General features: G+C 52.2%; 1 protein-coding gene across 3 annotated transcripts in view; it reads right to left on the bottom strand.

Moving 5' to 3' along the window:
* NSD3 (nuclear receptor binding SET domain protein 3) overlaps window positions 1-24,076 on the bottom strand; it is a 2,619,674-nt gene that overhangs the window by 2,326,262 nt on the left and 269,336 nt on the right. For all 3 annotated transcript variants that reach the window (XM_069617934.1, XM_069617935.1, XM_069617936.1), the window contains exon 4: window positions 15,568-15,727. In XM_069617934.1, coding sequence (XP_069474035.1) covers window positions 15,568-15,727 — 160 coding nt within the window. The remainder of the gene's footprint in view (window positions 1-15,567; window positions 15,728-24,076) is intronic.

Raw genomic sequence — 24,076 nt, 5'->3', positions numbered from 1 at the left:
ATTGTCAAGATAGTCCATCTAGACAGTCTGCTTAGCAACAGCTTGTCCCAAACGCCTTCCAGCGTATCCCACAAAGAGCTGATTGTAAACTCTGACCCGGGATATGCGTGAGATGTAGAAACTTAAAGCTCTCCTAGGATCCAACCTATGGACCCTCTCCTCTTCCTTACCAGGATGCGGAGGAGGGTAGAATGCCGGAAGAATGACCTTCTGGCTCAAATGAAATTCCGACACAACCTTTGGAAGAAAAGAAGGACGAACCCTAAGGACAACTCTGTCCTTATGGAACACTGTGAAAGGTGGCTTAGCGGATAGTGCCTGCAACTCACTCACTCTGCAAGCGGAAGTAACCGCAACTAAAAATACAGTTTTAAAGGTCAACAGTCTCAAAGGACAAGAATGTAAGGGCTCAAACTGAGCTCCCATCACAAACTTTAACACAAAGTTCAAATCCCAACCAGGCACCTGGAAAAGTGAAGGTGGAAACACGTTAGTGAGCCCTTTCAGAAACTGAGAAATGAAAGGAATCTTAAAATAATAACACTCCTCAGACGAGTGCTTAAATATGGACAGCGCCGCCAGGTAACCTTTAATGGTACCCACTTGCAGGTCACTTGTGGGCTAACGAAAGCAAAAAAGACAGAACCACAGTAATGGCACATGAAAAAGGATCCACATTCTTAACCCTGCACCAGTCGCAGAACTTTCTCCAACGGCAACAGTACAGGGACTTTGTTGCAGGCCTTCTGGCCGAAAGCAACACCTCCATCACGTCTTCAGGGAGGCCCCAATCCTTGTAATTCAACCTTTCAGAAGCCAAGCATGAAGGTTGAGAGACTTGCCCTCTGGATGGAGAACCTGACCCACCCCTCCCGTGAGAGCAGATCGTCTCGATAGGGAGGACGGCGTGGAGGGCAGATGGACATGTCGAGAAGGTGCGGGTACCACGCTCTCCTGGCCAATGCCAGAGCAATGAGGATGGAACAAGTTACTTACCTGTAACTGTTGTTCTCCAGCATGGGTCTGGCATGGATTCACATGCTCATGAATATTCCCCGTCGTCAGGCTGGGAATCCTCGGTAAAGAAAAAACCAGTATCAGTTTCGTTTCTGATCTGTCTTTCGTAGTAATAACCAATCACTGGTCTCTGCGTCATACTGACCACAGCCAATGACTGCCCTCTACCTAAGCACCGCCTCTGGCAGCCATCTTCAGATTTGGAAGCACGTGAAGTGGCAGTATGACCAAGTGAAGAGCCGCAGAGGGGTAGGCGGGAGGGTTCGCATGTGAATCCATGCCAGACCCATGCTGGAGAACAACAGTTACAGGTAAGTAACTTGTTCCTTCTCCAGCATGGGGTCTGGCATGGATTCACATGCTCATGAATAAAGAATACATAGCAGTACACACATGCACAACCACGGGAGGTGGCAAAGGCTCAACATTAAGCATCACATAAACTCAACATTAAGCATCTTACCTCCTCACCAGGCTCACCTCAGGCGAACAGGTTGCGCAGCACTGCTTGGCCGACCCTGGACTCCTCCCTGGAATCCCGGTCGACGCAGTAGAATTTCGTGAAGGTGTGCGTCGACCTCCACGTAGCAGCCCTGCATATGTCCAGCAGGGGCACACCAGATAGGAACGCCGTGGTAGCTGCGATCGCTCTGGTGGAATGGGCTCTCGGACGGCCAGGCAGCGGTCGGTTTGCCAACCGATGACAGTACATGATACAGCCGGAGAGCCATCTGGAAATGGAAGCCTTCGAGAGAGCCTTCCCCTGATTGACAGGTCCAAAGTTCACAAAGAGTTGTGACGTCTTCCGAACACACTTCGTGCGGTCTACGTAGAACTTCAGCGCTCTAGCCACATCCAGCGAGTGCAAAGTCCTCTCAGCCGGCGACGAAGGCGACGGGAAGAACACAGGCAACACCAAGGGTTCGTTGAGATGGAAGTCCGACGGCACCTTGGGCATGAAGGAGGGGTGCGTCCTGAGCACTACCCTCGTGTCGTGGAAAGTCAAGTACGGGGCCTTGCAGGAAAGGGCCTGGATCTCTCCCACTCGTCGTGCGGAGGTGATGGCCACAAGAAAAGCTGTTTTCCACGATAGAAACTTCAACGGGGCCGAGTGTAGAGGCTCGAACGGAGGTCCCATGAGCTTGGTCAGCACCACGTTGAGCTCCCACGCCGGGGCCGGAGCCTTCACCGGCGGGAACGATCTGAACAGTCCCTTCATGAACTCTTTCACCAGACGATGAGACCACAAGGACGTCCGCCCCGTGGTTCTGGTGTATCGGGAGATCGCAGCAAGATGAATCTTGATGGACGCGTGTGCCAGACCAGCTTTGGCCAGCGTCAGCAGGTACGGCAGTACTTGGGGAGCCGTAATCCGTAGAGGGTTAATCTTCTGTGCGTGGCACCAGACAGAGAACCTCTTCCATTTGTGTCCGTAGCATTTAAGAGTCGAGGACGCCCTGGCCTTTGCAAGAACCTCTCTGCAATCGGCCGGTATGTCGTATCCTCCAAACTCTAGCGCTGCAGGAGCCAGGCCTGCAAGTTCAGCGACTTCGGGTCGTGGTGGAGGATGGCGCCTCCTTCCCTGGAGAGTAGATCCGCGTCCGCCGGCAGCTTGATCGGCGGGGACGCTGACAAGTCCAGAAGGTCCGGGAACCATATCTGCCTCGGCCACGCAGGTGCGACGAGGATCATCCTGCACCGTGACCTCTTGAGCTGGTTGACGAGCCGGATTAGCAGAGGCAAGGGAGGGAACGCGTAGAGGAACAGGCCCTCCCAGGGGAACGAGAAAGCATCGCCCATGCTCCTCGTCTGGGGAAACCTGCTGGCGAACCTCCGGCACTTGGTGTTCGTCGCCGTCGCGAACAGGTCGATCTGGGGTGTGCCCCACCGTCGGAAGAGGCGATCCACCAGATCCTGCCGTAGCTCCCACTCGTGGCACGAGCGCAGCTCCCTGCTGAGTGAGTCGGCGATGGTGTTTTTTATCCCTGCCAGATGAAACGGCACCAGAAAAATCCCTTGGGCGACGGCCCAATGCCACAGGTCCTGCGCCTCCTTGGACAGCGCTGGGGACCTGGTTCCGCCCTGTTTCCTGATGTAAAACATGGTGGTGGTGTTGTCGGTGAAGATCCTCACCACCTTGCCCTTGAGGGACGGAAGGAAGGACCTGAGGGCCCAAAACACTGCACGGAGCTCCAGGACGTTGATATGCAGGGACTTCTCCGTCGGGAGCCAGAGTCCCCTTGCGTGCAGATTTTCGGTGTGCGCTCCCCACCCTTCCAGGGAGGCATCCGTGGTCACAGTCTCCTGGTGGGCTGGGGTCTGGAAGTCCATGCCCGCCGTCAGATGCGCGCGGGTGCCCCACCACCGTATCGCTCGTCGGAAACTCTCGTCGAGCTTGATCCTTTCCTCGAAGCTGCCCGTCGTCTGGATCCAGCGCGCATCCAGGAATTCTTGCAACGGGCGCATCCGGAGCCTGCACATGGGAATGAGGTAGATGCAGGAAGACATCATCCCGAGGAGGGACTTGATGGACCTCACCTTGGCCGCGTCGGCCACCAACATCCGTTGCACCTTGCCCAAGATGGTCCTGGTCCTCTCCTCCGACGGGGAGGCCAGAAGGGACACTGTGTCGAGCCTCGCTCCCAGAAACAGTGCGACTTGCGCGGGCACCAGGTGGGATTTGGCGTAGTTCACGGAGAATCCCAGGTCCGTGAGGAGTTGGACGGTCCTTGCCGTGTGGACCACGGCGAGCTCCCTCGTCTTGGCGCGGATGAGCCAGTCGTCCAGGTAGGGGTAGACGTGAATCCCCTCGCGGCGCAGCTGCGCCGCCACCGGTGCGAGGCACTTGGTGAATACCCTGGGTGCCGACCGTAGTCCGAAGGGAAGGGCTTTGAACTGGTAATGACGCCCTTGGACCACGAATCTGAGGAATTTTCGGTGCCCCTTTAGGATGGGAATGTGGAAGTAGGCATCCTCCAAATCCAACGACGATAGGAAGTCTCCTTCCTCCAGCTGACCCAGGACGTGCTGGAGGGTGACCATCCGGAACTTCTGCGCCTTGATGAACTTGTTCAGACGTCGCAGGTCTAGGATGGGGCGCCATCCTCCCGTCTTCTTCTTCACGAGGAAGTATCGCGAGTAGACTCCGGAGCCCCGAAGCCTCTTTGGGACGAGTTCGATGGCGCCCTTTCTGAGCATCGCCTTTACCTCCAGGAGAAGTTGAGGGACGTGAAGTTCTTTCTTGGCCACGGGGGGGACGCGCGGGCACCTTCTTTGAAACTCGAGCGCGTGGCCCCGGGCCAGGGCGTCCAGCACCCAACGGTCGGTGGAGATGGACTCCCACACGCTGACGAAGCCCGCCAGCCGGCCTCCCACTGGGGTGCTTCGGTGGGGGCCCGACCCCACGGCCGGTTCAATCCTGCTTGGACGCGGCCTTGCCGCCTTGACCTCCTTGGCGACGACGGCGGGGTCCGCTAGACTTGCCTCGTCCTCTGTAGGCCTCTTGCGACGACGAGCGGGCCGCTTGACGGTAGGAAGCGAAACCGCCGCCGGAACCTTTGGAGGCGCCCTTGCCTCCGCCGCTCCGAAAGGGCGTTCGTCGTTGCTGCAGGACTCCAAGGGCCCTGGCCGTCTCAGTATCCGCCTTGATGGCCTGAAGGGAATCGTCCACTGTCTTCCCAAACAGGTTGTTCCCGTCGAAGGGCATGTCCAGGACTCTGGTCTGGACGTCCTGCCGAAAGTCTGTAGCTTTGAGCCATCCACGACGTCGAAGGCAAACGCCGTTGCCCAGCTGGCGGAACCCAGTGTCGGCGATGTCCTTCGCCACGGTGATGGCGTGGTCCGACGCCACCTCACCTTCCTGCAGGATCTCAAGGGCCTCCGCCCTCTTGTCGTCCGGCAGAAAATCCAGCAGGGGAGCTATCTTGTACCAGAGCTCCCTGTCGTAGCGGGCCACGATAGCCAAGGCGTTGGCCGCTTTAATCGTCGTCGCTGCCGACGAGATGACTCTACGTCCCATAGCATCCAATTTCTTTCCCTCGCCGTCCGGCGGGGAAGTTGATGTGGAGGCCGCACCCCCCCCCGCTTTCTTCCTGGCTGCCGCGGAGACGACGGAGTCCGGGGTAGGCTGCGCCCGGAGGCATAGGGGGGCCGTGTCCGGGACCCGGTACTTTTTCTCGTACCGGTCTCTTCTAGCTGGCGTCGTGGAAGGGTTCTTGAGGAGGGAAAGGCCCTCATCCCAAATGTCGTCCAACAGAGGCACTGCGAGGACCGTCTTCCTCTTGGCCTCGCGCCGCTGATAAAGGAAGCCTTCCTTTTTCTTCTCCTCAGGGCAGAGTTGGAAAAGCTCGGAAGCCCTGGAGATCATGGAGTGGAAAGATCCGATCTCGTCGGGCGGAGAAGCCCTGGTGGGAGGCGACGACGGAAAATCCTCGTCGTATGCCTCGTCGTCCGTACCCGTCGCTGCCGTGTCAGTCCCCGTATCATCCCCTCGGGTGGACGGGGAGGAGGGCTGGACGGGGCGCGACGGTTGAAAAGGAGGTGGTGGATGGATCCTTCTTCTCTTGGTGGGGGGGAACACCAGAAGGACCCGGTTCTGGATCCCCCGACGGGAGAGGTTCCTCCGTCGGTAACGGTAGCCTCGTCCTTATCTCGGAGCATAAGGACTGTATGGCCAACAAAATGGCCGCCGAGTTGTCTTGCGGCGCTGGCAGAGGGGAATCCGACGGGCGAGCAGGGGCCCCGTCGGTATCCTCGACGATGTCGTCGTCGTCACCTGCGTCGGGGTCCATTCCGACGGGCTGGCCTTCTTCCACGCCTAGGCCGTGGCTTAAGACCTCGATCAGCTCCTCTTCTGAGGTTGAGGCCGAATCTACGACGACGCCCTGCCCCCCCTTCTTCCCCACGGAGGGTTTCACGGGGGTCCTATCGATGGGCACAAAGGAAGACTCCCTCCGCGGAGGCAGGGAGATTCTGGGCCCTGAGGTCGCCACCACTGGTGTAGCCACCACAGGCTGAGCCAGGGCCGCCGCGACCGTTTCGATAGAGGGCTTGGTCGGATGGATCAAGGCCTTCACCACCTTAGGTGCGCTCACCGCCTTATCCTTGAGGGAGGGGGCACTGCCACGCTCCTCCTCTGCCTTAGAGCTCGACCGGGGCCTCTCCAGGAGCTTCGCCGGGTGCTCGGCCTTCCTCTTACCCGACCCTGAGTGTTGGCTCGTGGTTGATGGTGCCGGGGAGGGTGCGCCCTGCCTGGCGCCCGTAGAGCCCGACCGTTCGGCGCTCCCGGTGCCAGCGGACTCGCGGTGCTTGGCCTTATGTTGGGCCCCCGTCGCCGGGGCGCCCTCAAAGGTCTTAGAAGACCGCTCGGATTTCTTCTTCTTCTCGCCAGACGGGCTCTTACCCTCCAGCCATTTGGCGAGACGTTGATGGCGGTCCTTCATGGTCCGTTCCGACATGTTGCCGCAAAACGCACAGTCCTTCTCCACGTGCGTCTTGTCCTCATGAAGGCAGTAAAGGCAGAAAGAGTGTTCGTCCTCCTTGAAGACGTTCTGCAGCTGGCATCCAGGGCAGACCCTGAACAGCTTTCCGGGCGTCGAGCTTCCCTTCTCCTGGGCCATCTCCGAGACCGGGCCTGAGAAGCTTCTGGAGTCCTCCGAAGTGTAGCTCGACGAAATCTTCACCCTTGAGGGGCACAGATGAATCCGACACGGGTCCCCGTTGATCGGATGTAGGATCGGTGGAGCTTGAGGCTCTTTTGACCGAAAGAATCGAAGTTTTTTGTGAAAAAGCGCGAAAAATAGCACTAACGCTCGAGAGCAATAGCACGAGGATCCCAACACATGAACGTGCGGTAAAAATCTGAAGATGGCTGCCAGAGGCGGTGCTTAGGTAGAGGGCAGTCATTGGCTGTGGTCAGTATGACGCAGAGACCAGTGATTGGTTATTACTACGAAAGACAGATCAGAAACGAAACTGATACTGGTTTTTTCTTTACCGAGGATTCCCAGCCTGACGACGGGGAATATTCATGAGCATGTGAATCCATGCCAGACCCCATGCTGGAGAACATTTGGTAACCGAACCTCCGTAACCTCCGCAACACTTGCGGGATGACGGGTCTGGAGGAAACGCACACAGCAGTGGAAAGGACCACTCCACTACAAACACGTGCCCTAAGGCTCCTCTTAGAGGATATCCTGCGAGCAGAATCTTATCGCACTTCTGGTTGACACTGGTGGCGAAGAGATCCACTTGTAGGGTCCCCCAAATGGCAAAGATCTCCAAGAGAACTTCCTGAGCCAGCATGCACTCGTGAGAGACCGTGCTCTGCCTGCTCACATCGTCCGCCGCCTCGTTTGTCTGCGGCCAGATGAACTGCCGAAATCGAAATTTCCTGCTGGATGGCCCAGAACCAGAGCTGCATCGCCTCTCTGCACAGACGGAGAGACCCTGCCCCCCCTTTTTGTTGAGGTAGTGCATGGCCACTGTATTGTCCGTCAGAATCAGGACATTCTTCCCCCGTACAGACGGCAGAAAAGCCTCCAGGGCTAGCCTGATGGCCCTCAGCTCCAACAGATTGATATAGAATCTGGACTCCGACGGAGACCAACGACTGCTGACTGTCAACTCTTTGGCATGAGCTCCCCATCCCATGAGGGATGCATCCGTCACGATCGTCACCTCTGGCCAGGGTAGCCAAAATGGTGCACCCCGCATCAGATTGCCTTAGACGGCCCACCACAGAAGATCCTCGGCGACCGAGGGCGGCACCTGAACGTGATCAGACATCCTGCCGGAGGAATGCGACCACTGCATCTTGAGAGCCCACTGCAGAGATCTCATCCGCAGTCTGGCCTCTGGCACCAGGAGACTGCAGGATGCCATGAGGCTGAGCAACCTCAAGAACTCGAACGCCGGGAGACTGAGCATGTGGAAACTTGTTCACCATCTGCAGAATGTGATGAGCCCTCACCTGGGGAGGCAAACACAGCCCCAGGGATGTGTCGAGCACTGTTCCGATGTAGTGGAGCCGCTGGGTAGGTGTCAAATTGGACTTCTTTAAGTTGAGGGAGAAGCCCAGCTTGTTAAGGGAGTGGCAGGTGACTGACAGATGATCCAAGACTAGCTCGGGAGAGCGCGCCCTGATCAACCAATCGTCCAGGTAGGGGTACACGTGAATCCCCCTTTCCTGAGATACGCTGCCACCACCACCATGAGCTTGGTGAGGACCTTCGGGGCGAAGCTCAGTCCGAACAGCAGGACACGAAACTGAAAGTGCGAGTCGCCAACCACGAACCTCAAGTACTTCTTGTGCTTGGGATGAATCGCCACATGAAAGTAAGCTTCCTTGAGGTCGAGAGACACCAACCAGTCCTGATGTTGAAGGGCCTGGAGGACTTGAGAGAGAGTAACCATCTTGAACTTGTCCTTCCTGAGGAGCTTGTTCAAACCACGCAAGTCCATGATGGGTCTCAATCCCCCGTCTTTTTTCGGAATCAAAAAATATGGGGAATACCATCCCTTGTTCCTCTCCGCTACAGGCACCAGTTTTATGGCGCTTTTCTCCAGCAGGGATTTGATTTCCTGCACAAGGAGCGGATCCGAACTCTTCAAAGAGAGATTCCCTGGTGGATTTTCATGAGGCCTCTGCCGGAAAGGAAGACGATAGCCATCTCCAGAAACCACACATTTGAAGTAATGGCACGCCATTCTACAAGATGCTGCGCCAGTCTTCACCCAACCGGTGAACCATGGGACATGGCCTCATGACTGAGCTGAAGCGGCTGCGGCAGGGCCTGAGGGCAAAGAGGCAACTGCCCGAGCGGCTTTGGCACCTCGAGTACCTTGTTTTCCACCTTTGGTACTCCTACGTTGGCCCCTTTGACTGGCAGCTCCCCTCGATCTACCAAAAGAAGAGTAGTATCGAAAGGAACCTCCCCTCCATTGCTGTCCCCTAGCACAAAAAGGCAGAGGTTGGCGAACTGCAGCGCTCAACGACTTCGCTGCAGCTTTGGAGATCTGCAACCTCAAGGCTCTCGTCAGCCTTGCTGCCAAAAAGATGTTCACCATCAAAGGGCATGTTGAGAAGCCGGGCTTGTACATCAGGAGCAAACCCCGACTTCCGGAACCATGCAAATCTGCGCATCACGGTGTTCGCTGCCATGGACCGGCTGACAGTCTGCCATGTCCAGACCCGATTGAACGGATTCACACATGGCATCCTTGCCATCTTGTACAAGGGCAAGAAAGCCATCCCGTTCCTCCCCTTTGAGAGTGTGAGTGAAAGGTGCTAAGGCCACACAGAGTTGGCTGCTTTTAAAGCCATAACCCCTGAAGAAAATACTTTCTTCGCCCAACCGTCAAAACATTTGTCATCCCTACCAGGAGGGATGGTAGGGTAAGACGCCTGCTTTGCTGGGGCCGTAGCTGCCTGCACCACCAAACTCTCCGGAGTCAGGTGCGCTGACAAGTAGCATGGGTCGCCACTGGCTGGACGGTACTTTTTCGGCAACGACTTACCCACTGCCAGGAGACACTCTGGAGCAGTCCAAGCCGCCGCCATCCTTCTTTGCAAGGCCATATGAAATGGCAGTACCGGGTCAGTTGGTGGACTTTGGTCCAAGATATCGGTCAGGTCATCCTGCAGAAAATCCACTGGTGGCCCAGACCACCCCAAGTACTCAGTCACCCTCGACATGAGACGCCGGTATGAAGACTCAGCGTGCGGGCCTGGCTCAGGCCTACCGAACTCAACCTCCGGAGAGGTGTCCAGACCACTGGCGTTGTGCAAAGACTGACGCAGTCTTCCACCTGCCTATGACCAGACAATAGTTCGTCAGGAACCTCATCAGGAACCAAACCTTCATCAGACCCTTCATCCACCTCAGATGTAATCCAGATGCTGGAATAAATCCCTGATGAGGGCACAGAAAAAGTTTCAAATACAGGCCTCACTGACTTCTTCAGGCCCTTCCTCTGAGTTTCCACCGATGCACGGGGTACCTCCGGTAAAGCCTCCACAAAAGGCTTTGAGGGTGTCGACTGAATCGGCGTCGAGCGTGGCGCCGATGGCTTCGACACAGGCCTTGAGGGCGGTGCCTCGAGCGTGTCCTTAGACGGCCTTGGTGCCGATGGCATCCATGACTTCCTCAGAGGCGGAGCCTCGAGAGAGTCCCTCGACGGACATGGCACCGATGGTGTCGACGTCTTCTTAGAAGACCTCACAGACTCAGACGGTCTCAAGGGTGTCGAGGACCGGGACCTGGAGCGGGCATGGCTAGAGCGATCCACCTTGTCCCTTGCGGACCTCGAAGGCTCCCAATGATCGCGCCGACCACCGGAGCCCGAAGGCATGCGAGCGGTGGCCCTAGCACGTTCCTTGCTGGCTTCTCTCGAAGGCACGGACGGAATGGAGCCCTGCGATTCGAAAATTGCCATCATCTCCTTACGAAATGCCTCCCATTCCGCAGGAGAAGAATGCTTGTTGGGACAAGCTACCTGCCGTCTGGCGGAGTCCTCGGATGAGGACAGGGAAGGCGACTGGTGACGGCGCTTCCACAAGTGCCTCGAAGAGGCAGAGGAATGGCGGAACCACTCCAGGACCGAGAACCCCTAGACTTAGGCTGACGCGGAGAGGCGCCCCTCGAATCGTCGGGCGAAAGGCCAGCGGATCTCAACTTACGGGGTTTGGAAACCCTACTGACCCTCAACGTCTTCCGCAAGGCCTTCGACGTCAAAGACTGGCAGTCGTCACAGTCATTGGTGGCGTGGTCCTCGCCGAGGCACCACAGGCAGACGTTGTGCGGGTCCGTCGGAGACATCTTGTAACCGCAGCCATGGCACTTCTTGAAGCCTGACTACGGGGTAGAAGAAGACAGGATATCTTCACAAACTACCAAGTTCGAAGAACCAATAGAAATCAGAAGAACCGAGGCGTGCCGAGATCTCCGAAGCAAACACATTCGCGGAAAAGAAACGGAACTGAGGCTACGGGCGTTGTGCGTCCTACTTATAACATCCAGTGACATCGGCTCGACGGAGGCCCTTAGGGGAGCGTATCGACGTCATTGACGCAGGACGCCAAAAATTTTCCAAAGCAGCACAGCTGTAGATGTGTAATATGTCGGAGGACACAATCCCTTCGAATGGCAAGTGCACGAAGTACCCGTGACTTGTACTCGCTGTGACATTATCCACCTAAATTCCTCGCATAATGCTATATGCTAGATTAATTTCATACTTGTGTACCGTCCACACAAAACTTTAACGAAGAGCTACTGAGCATCCGGGCTCCTCAACACCTCCAACAGCTCCACTATCATACTTGGAGACATGAATCGCTGGTTGGGGAGTTAAGTGACAGAGATGCTAGGGACCTGGAAAAGGCATTAGTTGCGACCAACTTCAAAATACTGAACAATGAGCCAACCCAAACAGGGGGCAGTATCCTCGACTGGATTACTGCCAGAAATATCCACCTAAGTGCCCTACTTACCGAAAGATGTCCCTGGTCAGACCTCTCGGGACTCACATCCACCAGAAAAGCTAGTGGACAAATATAACACTCAACTAGCCTCCCTTATGGATATGCCGGGCCCCCCTTAGACAGAAAACTGTAAGGGACAACCTCAGTAAACAGCCTTAGTTCACCCCTCTGTTGGTATAAAAACAAGCAAAGAAAAGAGAAGATTAGAAAGAGCTTGGGTAAAAGACCCTTCTGAGAAAAATTAAAAGGCCTGGTTCCATGCCCATGCGTACCTGAACCAATTAATTTGTGATACCAAAAAAGACATCTTTAATAAAGAAATTGAGATGGCCAAAAAAAAAAAAAAAAAAGCCGTTTGAAATCTATCGCAGCCTGAAAAACCCATGGTGCAATCCGAACAATTAGTTCCCTCCAATGAAGTCTGCTGTAAAGTTCAGCAGGCATTTGAGAACAAAATATCACAAGCTCGCGGAACAATTGCTGCGTCTATGAAATCCCATTTACCGCACTCAACTCCAGCCTCTAATAAGGAGACAGCACAGCGGGAACTTCGATTTCTCACCCGGAACCACAACAGACATTCTCAACATTCTGAAATCCACAAGGCTGACCTCCTGTGCAGGTGATATTCTGCCCTCCAAATTTGTGACCAAAAACCCTGACATTTTTGCCCCTTTGCTTGCTCGCTTCGTCAACTCCTCTTTCAAAGATGCCACTATTCCAGACAGCCTTAAGCATGCGATTGTCTCACCCTTGCCGAAGAAACCCGGATCAGACTTAGGTAACCCAAGCAATTTATGACCTACAACTAACACACATCCTGCTGAAAGTGATTGATAAGGTCACCGCCAGCCAGTTCCAAAGTCACTTGGAACTCGAACATCCTTCACCCATATCAATCAGGCTTTCGACCTGCTCACATACAGCATAGTCGAACAACGAAAGGCAGGCATGCCTGTACTTTTGGATCGGTCGGCTGCCTTCGACTTGTATAGACAACTCCTGTCTTTTGAACCCGGCAGACCTCCCCAGGCCAATGCTGTGAGAGCGCTATCAAATGGATCTCCTCATTTCTGAGTAATAGGAGTTTGTGCATGTGCTGGGGTAAGGCTTTTCGGGATCTGAATCAAGGAGGGGGTCCCTCAAGGCGCCGGTTTATCCCCAGCACTGTTCAATCTATTCATCAGACCGCTATAGGACCTGTTGAATCACTTAAAGTACATTTATCCAACTATGCAGATGACAACTCATTCCGGAGTGGAGTGGCAACTACAACCAAGATCTGAAACAGGTAGAGGACATCCTTTGTACCATCAACAACTGGATGGATTCCAATTCTATGTGCCTTAACCCATCTAAAACTGAACTGCTAATTTTCAGCTCACAGCACGCTAGAAATAAACTCTCAGATGACTATGCCTGCATGCTCATCGATAAGCATGCTATCCCTAGCCGAAAAAAAGTGAAATCCCCCTGTCTTTATGAATTTAGACGTAGAATCCACAGCTCATGTAGACTGAATTACTGACAGCCACAATACCACCTAAAAGTGCTAAGACATGCCAAACCCCTCCTATCTCAAAGAAATTGAGCGACACTGGCCAGGGCAATCATACTACGACACATCGACTACTGCAACACTGTTGTTGGGGGCCTTGTCCCGTTGCATTGACGAGCTGCAGATTGTACAGAATGATGCTGTTCATTTTGTGTTCGATTTACACATATCCAGCGCTCGCAGGGAGCTACACTGACTGCCCATGATGGCAAGGATACACCTTAAGGCTATGACCATGACTCATATGCATACCTGGCCACGCCCTGAAATACGAGAGCACTGGATGCCATACACCACATCAAGGCCCCTCCGTTCCAGTACCAAGGAACTGTTAGTGGTATCCAAAGTAAAAAAAAAATAAAGATCTTTCTCGGTTCAGGCCACAACTCTGGAAAGCCATTCCCCTTGGATTAAGGAAAGAAGTTCACCTGCCACATTTTAAAAACCCATTGAAAACCCACCTCTTCACTTAGTTTCATTTACTGCCCACAGGCTTTTTGTGTTGTCCGTTTGCTGTCTATGTCCTCTGTGTTTTTGTGGCGCCCTGATGCCTACAGGCTTTCGGTGCTTGATAAATAAGAAAATAAATAATAATACTAATACAATGTTCTCCGAAGGTAGATATACTCATCCTCCTCACAGCACTGCTTCTAATAAACCTCCTATCCCTTCCAGATTTCCCTCCCCCACCCCCCATCAGTGTTGTGGAGTAGTTCCTCAGCAGGGTGTTTCAGGTCCTCAAGGTAAAAGATTTCAGCATCAGATGGGGCTTTAGTAAAGACAAAGGAAAGCATGGTGCCTGCATCGGTGTACAATTTTCTAGAATCCAAGCCTAGAAAAGATACGGTATGGAGTATGTGGACGTTCCCTCCCTCTGTCCTCTCCCATATGATCAGATGCTATATTCCTTTCATGCTTTTCTTTGGTTCAGTATTAGGCTTATTACGTTTATTTAACCCCTTGGCAATACTTGGCCCGTTTAGTTGTACATTTCGTGGAGTGGAAGGCGTAGACTCCAGTAAATAGGTTTGTGATTAAAGGGGAGATGGAAATAGACATGGATGTGAGGGGCCCCGACTCCAAATGTGGTAAAGAAGGTGCTCCAGAGGACAAGTTGGTACAGAATAATAGCCAAGTAGTTTAACAGCAGTAAGTTAAGGGACTACTGACAGGTAGCCTACAAAATAAACTTAGGAGGAAGTGAGCTATGGGATTCTAGGTTGACATGCCTGTAGCAAAACAGAGCAGAGCACAGACAAAGAGGAAGGTCAGAGACAATGGGTGTTAAGAGATGCAGTAATGATCACCATTGTCTGGGTGTAAAAGGCGTACAATTGCACAAATTCATACGGTAGGTTATTGGAAGCAGAGAGGACACACGCCATGCAAGATGTAGAGGATGCATGGAAAGAAAGGACATAGAAGAGGGTTAAATGAATAGTATGGCAGTATTGACTAGTAGGGTGCGGTCAATCAGGAAAAACTAAGATGGCGAACGCAGATTTGGGGAAGAAATCAGGAGAACACTTCAAAGGAGGGGAAGGTGAACTGTAGAGGACAGGATGCGCAGATCGGTTTAAAGCAATATCAAACATGGGTCAAGAACTATGGTAGCCAAAAGTTTTGAAGACGGTTACAATGTGCAGTAAAAGCAGAAGGCGTAGAGGTCAGGCTAGAAAGGTATAACAGATCTGTCCTAGCAAAAAAAGTGTTGTTTGGGTATAACAAGCAATGGTAGAGTAAGCTAACAGGAAGACCACCATCAGGATAGAGGGTCTGTACACTACAATAGCAGGTTTTTACCTGCATAAACAACGAAGTACAGCAGCACCATACAATCAGAAGACGTAACAGTAGTGTAGCAACAAACTAGAGGACACACAGTTGGCATAAGTAAAAGCACAGTTCGGGATCCTTCTGGGGAGCAGAGCTTGGAATATACATGTACATTATTTTACAAAAACTATGAAATTCCGATAAGGCAGCATGATAGAGGAAATTGAGGTTAAACGCAGGTACAGCTAGGAATGGCACTAACAGGTTATAAAAGGGAATTACAATGGCCAGAAGTGGTGCACAATAGCAACGAGGAGTGCAGCGCAAACGTTCAGTATAAGGGCTGCCTAGGAGCAAGTATACAAAAGCAATAGTCTAACCACTATTAAGCTTCATGGGACAAAATGTAAAGTAAAGCACTAGTCACAAAGATCCATTAACAGAATTTCAGATAAACAATACAGGGTTAAGAGCTGAGTGGGGGGTTGGCGATGTGTGCCAGGTAAGAGCAGGATGAGATCAAGAGCCTGGGATGGTGGCGAGCAAGAGCAGCCCAACCCTAGAGCACGAAAGAGCACCCATGGGCCAGAGAGCTGAGCAACAATAACAGGCAGCTGGAGAGGGGAGCCAGCAAATCAGAGAACATTGAACTCAAGAGCAGGCTGGGGCTAGGAGCAGCAGGTAATGCAGACTGCCAATTTAAGCAAATACAATTTGACTTATCACTTACCTCTTGAGTTAATTTTGCTATGAACCTTGAGTTGTGGATCACAGGAAACCATGCATGGCCACCATGGATATGTTCCCACCTTAGACCAGACCAGATCTCCAACCTGAAACCAGACTCCAGTTTTCACTTCTATTGGAGGTGTAGGTAATTGCTCCTGGACCTGAGTGGAAAACAAAAGAATTTCTAAAAAAGGGACCAATTCCGATCTTGTCAAAATGTTGCTATGTATTTTCCGAAAGTATGCTGTAGAACAGTAGCCGAAAATTCTGTGCACTAACTTTAGTACTTTGGTGATAATCTGGAGTGCTGCATAGAGTCATCATTTCTATAGGCTCCCTCAGCATTTTAAATACTCAGTCAGAACAGAAAGTTAATTACCAAAGGGCATAAAAGTATATACGCAAGAAAAGTAAAATGGAAAGCGTATGGAGAAGGAGCATGGAATCGAGAGAGACTGATGCTGCCCATAGGAATCATGCTTTCACCACACACCACTAAGTAGAAAAAAGGCTGTCATCATCTGCACATGCCTAGCACACACACCTTAGATAGATGTGGCATTCTAGGGAGAGAGCATTTTTAGGACCAACATGCATGGTACTATAGTGAGATTGCAGTGGGTAATGTTTTCCCTTAATACCCCTGCAAGTCCCTTAGTGTGACTCTTGGAAGGGGCCACACGTAAATTATAAGTTACTCACCGTAGTGACTAGCATATTCCTAGCTCATAGTCCCCTTTCCTCCATACTGTATGGGCGTCCCTCCCTAGGGACAGGCTACAGAACCTTTTTCACAAGAAAAAAAAATGTCTTCCCGTTAAATTTAGATGGGCGCGGGGGCTAAACCCTGGGAGCATGCGCTCGCCTGACTCCGCCCGCCAGCGCCACTCTTCCGTCCCCGTTGACACATCAGCTATATATTTCAATTGCCTAATGACGGGTTTATTATGGGAGAGGATGGTGGGACGTATGGAGGAAAGGGAACTATGGACTAGGATTATGTTAATCACTACGGTCAGTAACTTATAATTACTCCTACGTCCCGTCCCTATTCCTCCATACTGTATGGGCGATTACAACTGAATGCAGCCCTGGGGAGGAGAGTTACCCCTTTAAGAAAACAAGCTCTTCAAAACTGCCTGGCCAAATGCTCCATCTGATCTGGCGCTGGCATCCAAGCAGTAGTGTTTGCAAAAGGTCGCTGGGGAATCCCAAGTAGACGCCTCGCTGATCATCTGCCATGCAACAATGTCTTTGAAGGCCACAGCTGTGGCCTTGGCTCCGATGGTGTGGGCATGCATATTTGCTGGCAACAACCTGTGCTGCACCTCATACGCCTCCTTGATGGCCATCACCATCCACCTAGCTATTGAAGTCTTGGAGGCTTGACAGCCCGGTTTTGACCTGCCAAAAGTGATGAACAAGGCAGCTGATTTCCGGAAGCTCTTTGTCCTGTCCAGGTAAAATCTTAGAGCACATCTAACATACAGACTGTGCAATAACTTCTGTGCCTCATCCTTTGGATCTGCAAAGAATGTCGGAAGTACCATCTCCTCATTAAGGTGAAATGATAAAACAACCTCAAGGAGAAATGAGGGTGCGCCCCAAGCATCACCTTGTAGCGGTGAAACATGGTATATGGTTCTGAAGCCACCAACACCTGTATCTCACTGATCCTGCGCGCTGATGTAATGCCAACCAGTAGATCAGTCTTTATAGTAACCAGCCTGATATCTGCAGATGCCATAGGTTTGAATGGCTTGTGAGCCAGGGCGCTCAGCACCACAGTAAGATACCAGATTCTTGCCCCCTGAATGATAGCGAAGTTGTCCAGTGACAAGTACATATGTTTAAGGATGACCTGTTCAGGAACCATGCTGCCAGGTCGAACCTCTGGAGCGGGGTGTACCACTGTGCCCTCCTGCTGCTGGGATAATAGGGGAGCTGAGCCAAGCCGGGGGGTAGGACCAGGGCTGATGCAATAGGCAGAGGAATTCTGAGAAGCAAGGTCTGGTTGGCCACCACGGTGCTATCAAGATTAGTCGAAGCCTCTGAATCCTTGACCTTGCAGATGACCTTGTGAATCAACGGAGAGGAGGGCAAAGCATATGCCCACATGTCATTCCACTGAATCTGCAGCGCATCCCCTATGGATTCTCTGCCTTGTCCCATCCATGACGCAAAGTGGTGGCCTCTGCTGTTGCCTGGGGTGGAGAAAAGGTCTGCCTGAGGGTAAACCCACCTGGTGAAAATCTCCCTTACAACCTCCTCGTTCAACTGCCACTCCTCCACCCCAAGCCTGCCGAGTTTGTCCGCCTCAAAGTTGGATTCCCCCGGGAGATGGACTGCTGATAAGTTAGACAGTGCCCACAACCAGATGTTGATGGACAGCCTGCAGAGGAGACCTGGTACCTCCTTGCTTGTTGATGTATTACATGCAGGGGTAGCTGTCTTTTGGAATACGAACAGACTCATCATCTCAAGTTAGTTGATGGTTCCAGTTGTTCCAGCCTTGACCAGACTCAGTGGACACTGGTTGTCTAGGGTGCCCTCCGCATCCCATAAGGGACAAATCTGCGGCAATGGTGATCTCCGGTAGCGGCTGCCCGAGCGGTCTGCCCGCTAACAGGTTACCATTTTCCTTCCACTACTGAAGGACCTATTGAAGGTGCTGTGGTATGCGGATTAGGGCTGCTAGGGAGCCAGTTTCCCGATTCCAGAGACAGAGAAATGCACCTGTAGACTCCTGATTTTGAGCATCGTGTGTGGCACGGCCATTAGGCAAGCTGCCATTATTCCGAGCAGGTGCTGGTACCACCATGTCGAGGTCACCGGTCTGCTGAAAAAGTGCCCTGTGGCCCTCTTGATAGCCATGATCTTGTCCTCCGAGGGGAATATCCTCTGCGCCCCCTCGTATCCCAAATTAGCCCCAAGAATGTGAAGGACTGCTTGGGAAGTAACTGCAACTTCTTAAAGTTCATAGAGAACCCCAAATTGTATAGCATGTGCGATAGTGTGGTAGCTGTATGCTGGACTGCCTCGGTCGACTCTGCTCGTACACGCCACTCATCGAGGTATGGATAAATGTGGTGGCTTTCCGCCCTGAGCAGGGCTACTACAGCACTCATTAACCTTGTTAAAACCCTTGGGGCCGAATTGAGGCCGAATGGGAGGACCTTGTATTTGAAATGAAAGCCCACGATCCTCAACCGGAGGAAGGAAAGATGGTGCTCCCAAATCAGGACGTGCAGATGAGCATCTTTCAGATCCAGGAAGCACATCCAGTCTCCCCCACATAGTGTCTCCGCAATGAGTGTTGGAGTAACCACCTTGAACTTTTGAAGGGGTAAGGAAAGGTTCAAGGATGAAAGGTCTAGTACAACTCTCAGGCCACGCCGGTTCTTATTCTGTATGGCCAAGATACAGGAATAGACGCCCATGCCTCGCTGTGAGGCTGGAACCTCCTCCACAGCCTGACTTGCAACGAGCAAGCGTATCTCCACCAGAAGAGTTGTTCTCCCAATCTATGGAAGTTGGGGGGCAGGGGAGTAGATGGGAGATATCGGCAGGCAGAAGCCGGAGGCAACCACCGAAAGAATCCATGGGTCCACGAACCTTGCCTGCCAGGCATGAGTGTGAAGGGCAAGCCTGCCCCCACGGGAAAGCTGTGGATCTGGATTTCACAGTCACCGTTTCTTTCCTTCGGAGGCTGGTGCCTGGGAGGGGGACTGGAAGAACCCTTTGTGTGAAGATTTGTGCTGCTGCGCCTGTGCTGGCTGGGCGACTTGTCAGGCTGCCTAGAGCGGCGCTCCTGAACACCCCTGAAGCCACCAAAGGTACGACCATCAGAGAGTGGGCAACTGGCTAGAGGTCTGGGCGCAGACTTCGTCAAAATTGACAAGGACTTAGCTGTTTGGGAGCTATTTTTCTTTTTATCAAGCTCCTCGTCCTTAGTCGAGTGAAACAAATCCCTGCTGAAATGGCAGGTTGAGAATGCATTGCTGCACATCAGGGTTAAACTTGGTCGCCTTGAGCCAAGCTGTCCTTCACATGTCGGCCTGTGGTGTCAATGCGTGCCACTGTAGACTCCATGATATCCTGGACCACTATCTTCGCCTGCCAACTCTGCCTTAAATCTTGCCTGACTATGTTCGGGAAGCTCAGGGAGGAAGTCGGCTATCACCGCTAAAGCTTTTGGTTCACCGCTGCCAACATGCCATCTGCATTGGCCTGGTGCAGGTGAAGCGTAGCATTGAGTATATCTTTTTGCCAACGGCCTCCAGTAGCTTTCTCTTCCTTCCCTAGGGGGGGGGGGGGGGGCTGATGAAGGTTTGCAGCTTATAGTACATTGAGGCCGCAGCTATAACAGAGGAATGAGGCTGGGTGTGTACCCATAGTATGAGGGAGTCCTCTTCCACCTGTCTGTACTTGGCATCTAGGCGCTTATTCATAGGCTGTGTGCAATGCGGCTTTACCCAGCCCTTGTTAGCCAAGGATTCTACATCCTTCTGCAGAGGGATGCCAATTCTTGTGGTTGGGCGGATGGTCAGCACCTCTGTCAGGACCCCCACCTCAGATTGTTCAATCTGCATCTGCAGGATCGCCAGGTACTCGGCCACTCATGCAAACCTCTTGTGGAAGGCCCTAGCTGAGGAGGGAGTATCCTGGTCCTCCTCGCTGTCCGTGTCCCCCGCTGTGTCATGCAGGTTGGGTGCTGTAGGCGGAGTGCTGGGTGCAGGCAGCTGTAGCGTGCTGACTAGGAGTGCCAGAAGCTGCTGTGGGGGCTGCGCCAGTGGAGGAGTCGCTGCAACGACCTGCACCGGTGGGAGCGCAGGAACCTGGGCCTGAACTGGTACCGGGGTCTGGGCCAAGACCGGGGCTTGAGGTGGTGCAGGGGAGAGCATGTCCTTGATGACCCCTCTGAGAACGGTGCCTATCTAAGGCGACTTCAAGAGGAAAGGAATTTTTCAAATAACATGTCCTTGCATGCTGGTTAAGAGCTTGGTTGCGTGGGAACGGATCTCTGAAACTGCATTTGCTGCTTTGCTCTCGCTGCCCCCTGTCTCACAAAGCTGGGGTCTATGTATCGCCCTCAAGTGGGTGCAGTTGGATATGAAGTGAACTTGGTAACAGGTGTTGTCCAGTCCCATTTCAACGTGAGTTCTTATGCCTACGCGCCGGAGTGGGGAGGCTGATGATGTGCTTCCATTTTTCCTGGCGGGGAGGCTATTTTGTCATGCACTGCACCACATGCCTGCTGCGTGGTGCCTGATAAATTGGGACCAGTCTCCGTCTGCATGTTTGAGAGTGATAGCTCAGATATTCCCTGCACCTCAGGTAGAATCTTGGGAGGCAGGGTGCCCTCGGCCAGGACGCCGGTACTGCTAGTACTGCGTAAAGGCAGCCCTTTGGTAGCGAGCCCAGAGTCAGAGGAGAGCCCCTCGTGGAGATCCCCGGTAATAGAGCCTTGAGGCTCCTAAGTGTTGGGACCGGGTGGATCCTCCGACCCCTCGGCCGGTTGCTCTTGGAGCCTCGGTCCCTTTGCTGACGTTAGGACCTGGAAGGCCCCCTCCCACAGACGCCTCCCAGCGAAGGAGTCGCCCTTGCGAGGTGCAGAGGAGAACAGGGCACCAATCCTTTGGCCTGGTCTTCCTCCTTATATATGCATCAATGTCTTCTGGTGGTGATTTATTTCGAACAGCTCCCTCTACCTGGCTAAGTGTTTTTTCAATGAACGTGGGGTCAGTGTGTCGAACGCAGAACAGCCGTCCCAAGGGCCAAGGCACCGGAGGCAGAGCGCATGAGCATCTGACGTAGGGAAGGAAACCTCGCAGGCCGGACACCAGCTGAAACCAGCTGTCATCGACATGTGCCGGGGAGGAGCGTGGCACCAGAGGACAGAGTATTAACTCAATAATTGCTGTAGAAAAAAAGAACACAAAAATCAATCAGGGAAAGAGTGTGGATTTACAAGGCCGGAGGCAGAACCCAGGAGCGCTGGTAAAAGCGTTCCACTCCCGTCAATGCGGAAAATAGGACTGAGGCCACGGCCCCACGTGCATCTAAATTTAAAAGGGGAAGACAATTTCTTGTGGTGAAAAAGGTTCAATTTCCCATCCCTACCAAGGGACACCCATACAGTATGAAGGAAAGGGGACGAGACATATGATTATTAGTAATTACCATGAGCAGTAATTGTAAAAAGGGGTTGCTACTGAGCAATAGAATCAAAGATTCTATCAATTGTTCCTGCTCAGAGAGCAATGTGATTTGAGAAGAAGAAATTACTTACACCTGGTAATGTTCTTTACGATTGGATGTTACTCCCCCATATTCCCCATCTTATGATAACTTCCAAGCTACTTAGCCCTGATAACGTTCTTTGGACTGGATGTTCCTCCAACATATTCCTTATCTTTGATATTTCCAATATCCCAGCTTTGCTGCTTTGGAAAATTAATTTCAGCAAGGGGCCCTGTGCGTCGATGCCTGTCGAGACGATGTCCCTCTGAGGCCTCCATCTCGGCATCAACGTCATTGCAGGTATATGTAGCACGTCCATAGCCCGTTGGCCCCATTCCGTTTTTACGAATGGAGCATTACCTTGTATTCGACAGTTACTCCACCTCAGAGTGTGTAGACTGCAACAGCAAGGGCACTACTGCGTGGTAGGTTGGGAGTAGCGATAAGGAATACGTGGGACGAACTTCCAGTTGCAAGAAGGTTCCCAGGGTATTCCTTAACTTTGATACACTCCCAAAACAGTTTATGTAATTTGCAGGAGGGAGCAGAAATTAGTTTGGGATGAGAATGTTATGGTTGTGTATGCACTGAATGCAACAATGCTTTCCCAAAATCAGAATCTTGGCCCGAGGAAGAGTCTAAACTGTAATGTTTAGTAAATGTGTGCCGACGATCATGTGGCAGCTGCACATATATCCTTTATAGGAACTCCCCTCTGCAAGGAAGATGAAGTTGCAATGCCCTTGGTCGAATGAGCTCTTAAGTGTTCTGGAGGATCTTTACCTGCCAGTTTGTAGCATTCTGATATTGTTCATATTATCCATCTGGATATAGTTTGCTTGGTTATGGCCAGTCCCAGTTTGTGACCTGAATAGCCCACAAAACAACTGGTTAACCTGTCGTAATTTTGCCAATATGGAGATGTAAAAGCTCCGTGCACGTTTAGGGTCAAGCCTGTGAAGTCTTTCCTCTTCCTTCCCAGGATGTGGAGGAAGATAAAAAGATGGTAACGTTATCTTCTTAGTAATATGAAACTCAAGACAATTATGGGTAGAAAAGTAGGCTTCACTTTTAGTACCAACCTGTCTTTATAAAATGAGTATTAGGAGACTTGCAGGATAAAGCCTGTAGTTCACTCATCCTTCGGGCTGATGCAATTGCCACTAAAAAGACGTTTTTCAGATTTAGCAGTCTTAAGGGACAAGAGTGTAAAGGATCGAAGGGAGAAACACCAAGTTCAAATATAACAGAGGAACTTGAAACGGGATCGGAGGGAAACCATTAGTTAGTCCCTTTAAGAATTGTACTATTAAAGGAATCTTAAAATAGGAGACTGCCTCTGAAGTGCACTTAAAAATAGAAAGCGCTGCCAGATGTCCTTTGATGGCACCAATCTGGAGCCCTAGATTTGCCAGGTGTAACAGAAAGGATAACACCATCGGTGTATTACATGAAAACGGGTCAACATTCTTATCTCTACACCAGCTGCAGAACGTATTCCAGCGGCAGCAGTACAAAGATTTGGTTGCTAGCCTTATGGCTGAAAGCAAAACCTCCCTTACGTTGTCCGGGAGCTCCAATCGTATCTCTGCCTCTCAGAAAAAATGCGTGAAGGCCGAGAGTCCTGATATCCCGATGGAGAACCCGACCCTCCTCTCGCAAGAAACGTCTCTCGTTTTCTGGAAGATGTATCGAAGGGGGGATGGACATGTCCAGAATGTCCAGGTACCACATACTCCTGGCCCAATGCGGGGCAACTAGGATCATGGATTTCCAGAACTTTCTCAACCTCCTGATCACGTGAGGAATGACGGAGATTGGAGGAAACGCGTACACGAGTGGAAATTCCCAGTCCACTACAAACGCATCTCCCAGAACTCCTCTTGGTGGAAATTCCCTTGAGCAGTACAGCTCGCACTTCCAGTTGGCACTGGTCGCAAACAAATCCACCTGAGGGGTTCACCAAAAGGTGAAGATCTCTTGAAGGACTTGCTGAGCTAGTTCCCACTCGTGGCAGACTGTGCTCTGTCTTTTCAAAGCGTCCGTCGTGTTCTTCACTCCGGCTAGGTGAACTGCCGACAGAGATTCCTTCTTGTATTGCCCAGAACCAGAGCTGCATTGCCTCTCTGCACAGTGGTAGTGACCATACACCACCTCTTTTGTTGAGGTAGTACATGGCCAATGTGTTGTCCATCATTTTCAGGACATTCTTTCCCCATACAGAGGGCAGAAAGGCCTAGAGCGCTAGTCTCATTGCCCTCAACTCA

Source organism: Ambystoma mexicanum, chromosome 10, assembly GCF_040938575.1.
Source record: "Ambystoma mexicanum isolate Mex_15411 chromosome 10, UKY_AmexF1_1, whole genome shotgun sequence".
Taxonomy (NCBI): domain Eukaryota; kingdom Metazoa; phylum Chordata; class Amphibia; order Caudata; family Ambystomatidae; genus Ambystoma; species Ambystoma mexicanum.
This window is presented reverse-complemented; position numbering and strand designations above follow the sequence as displayed.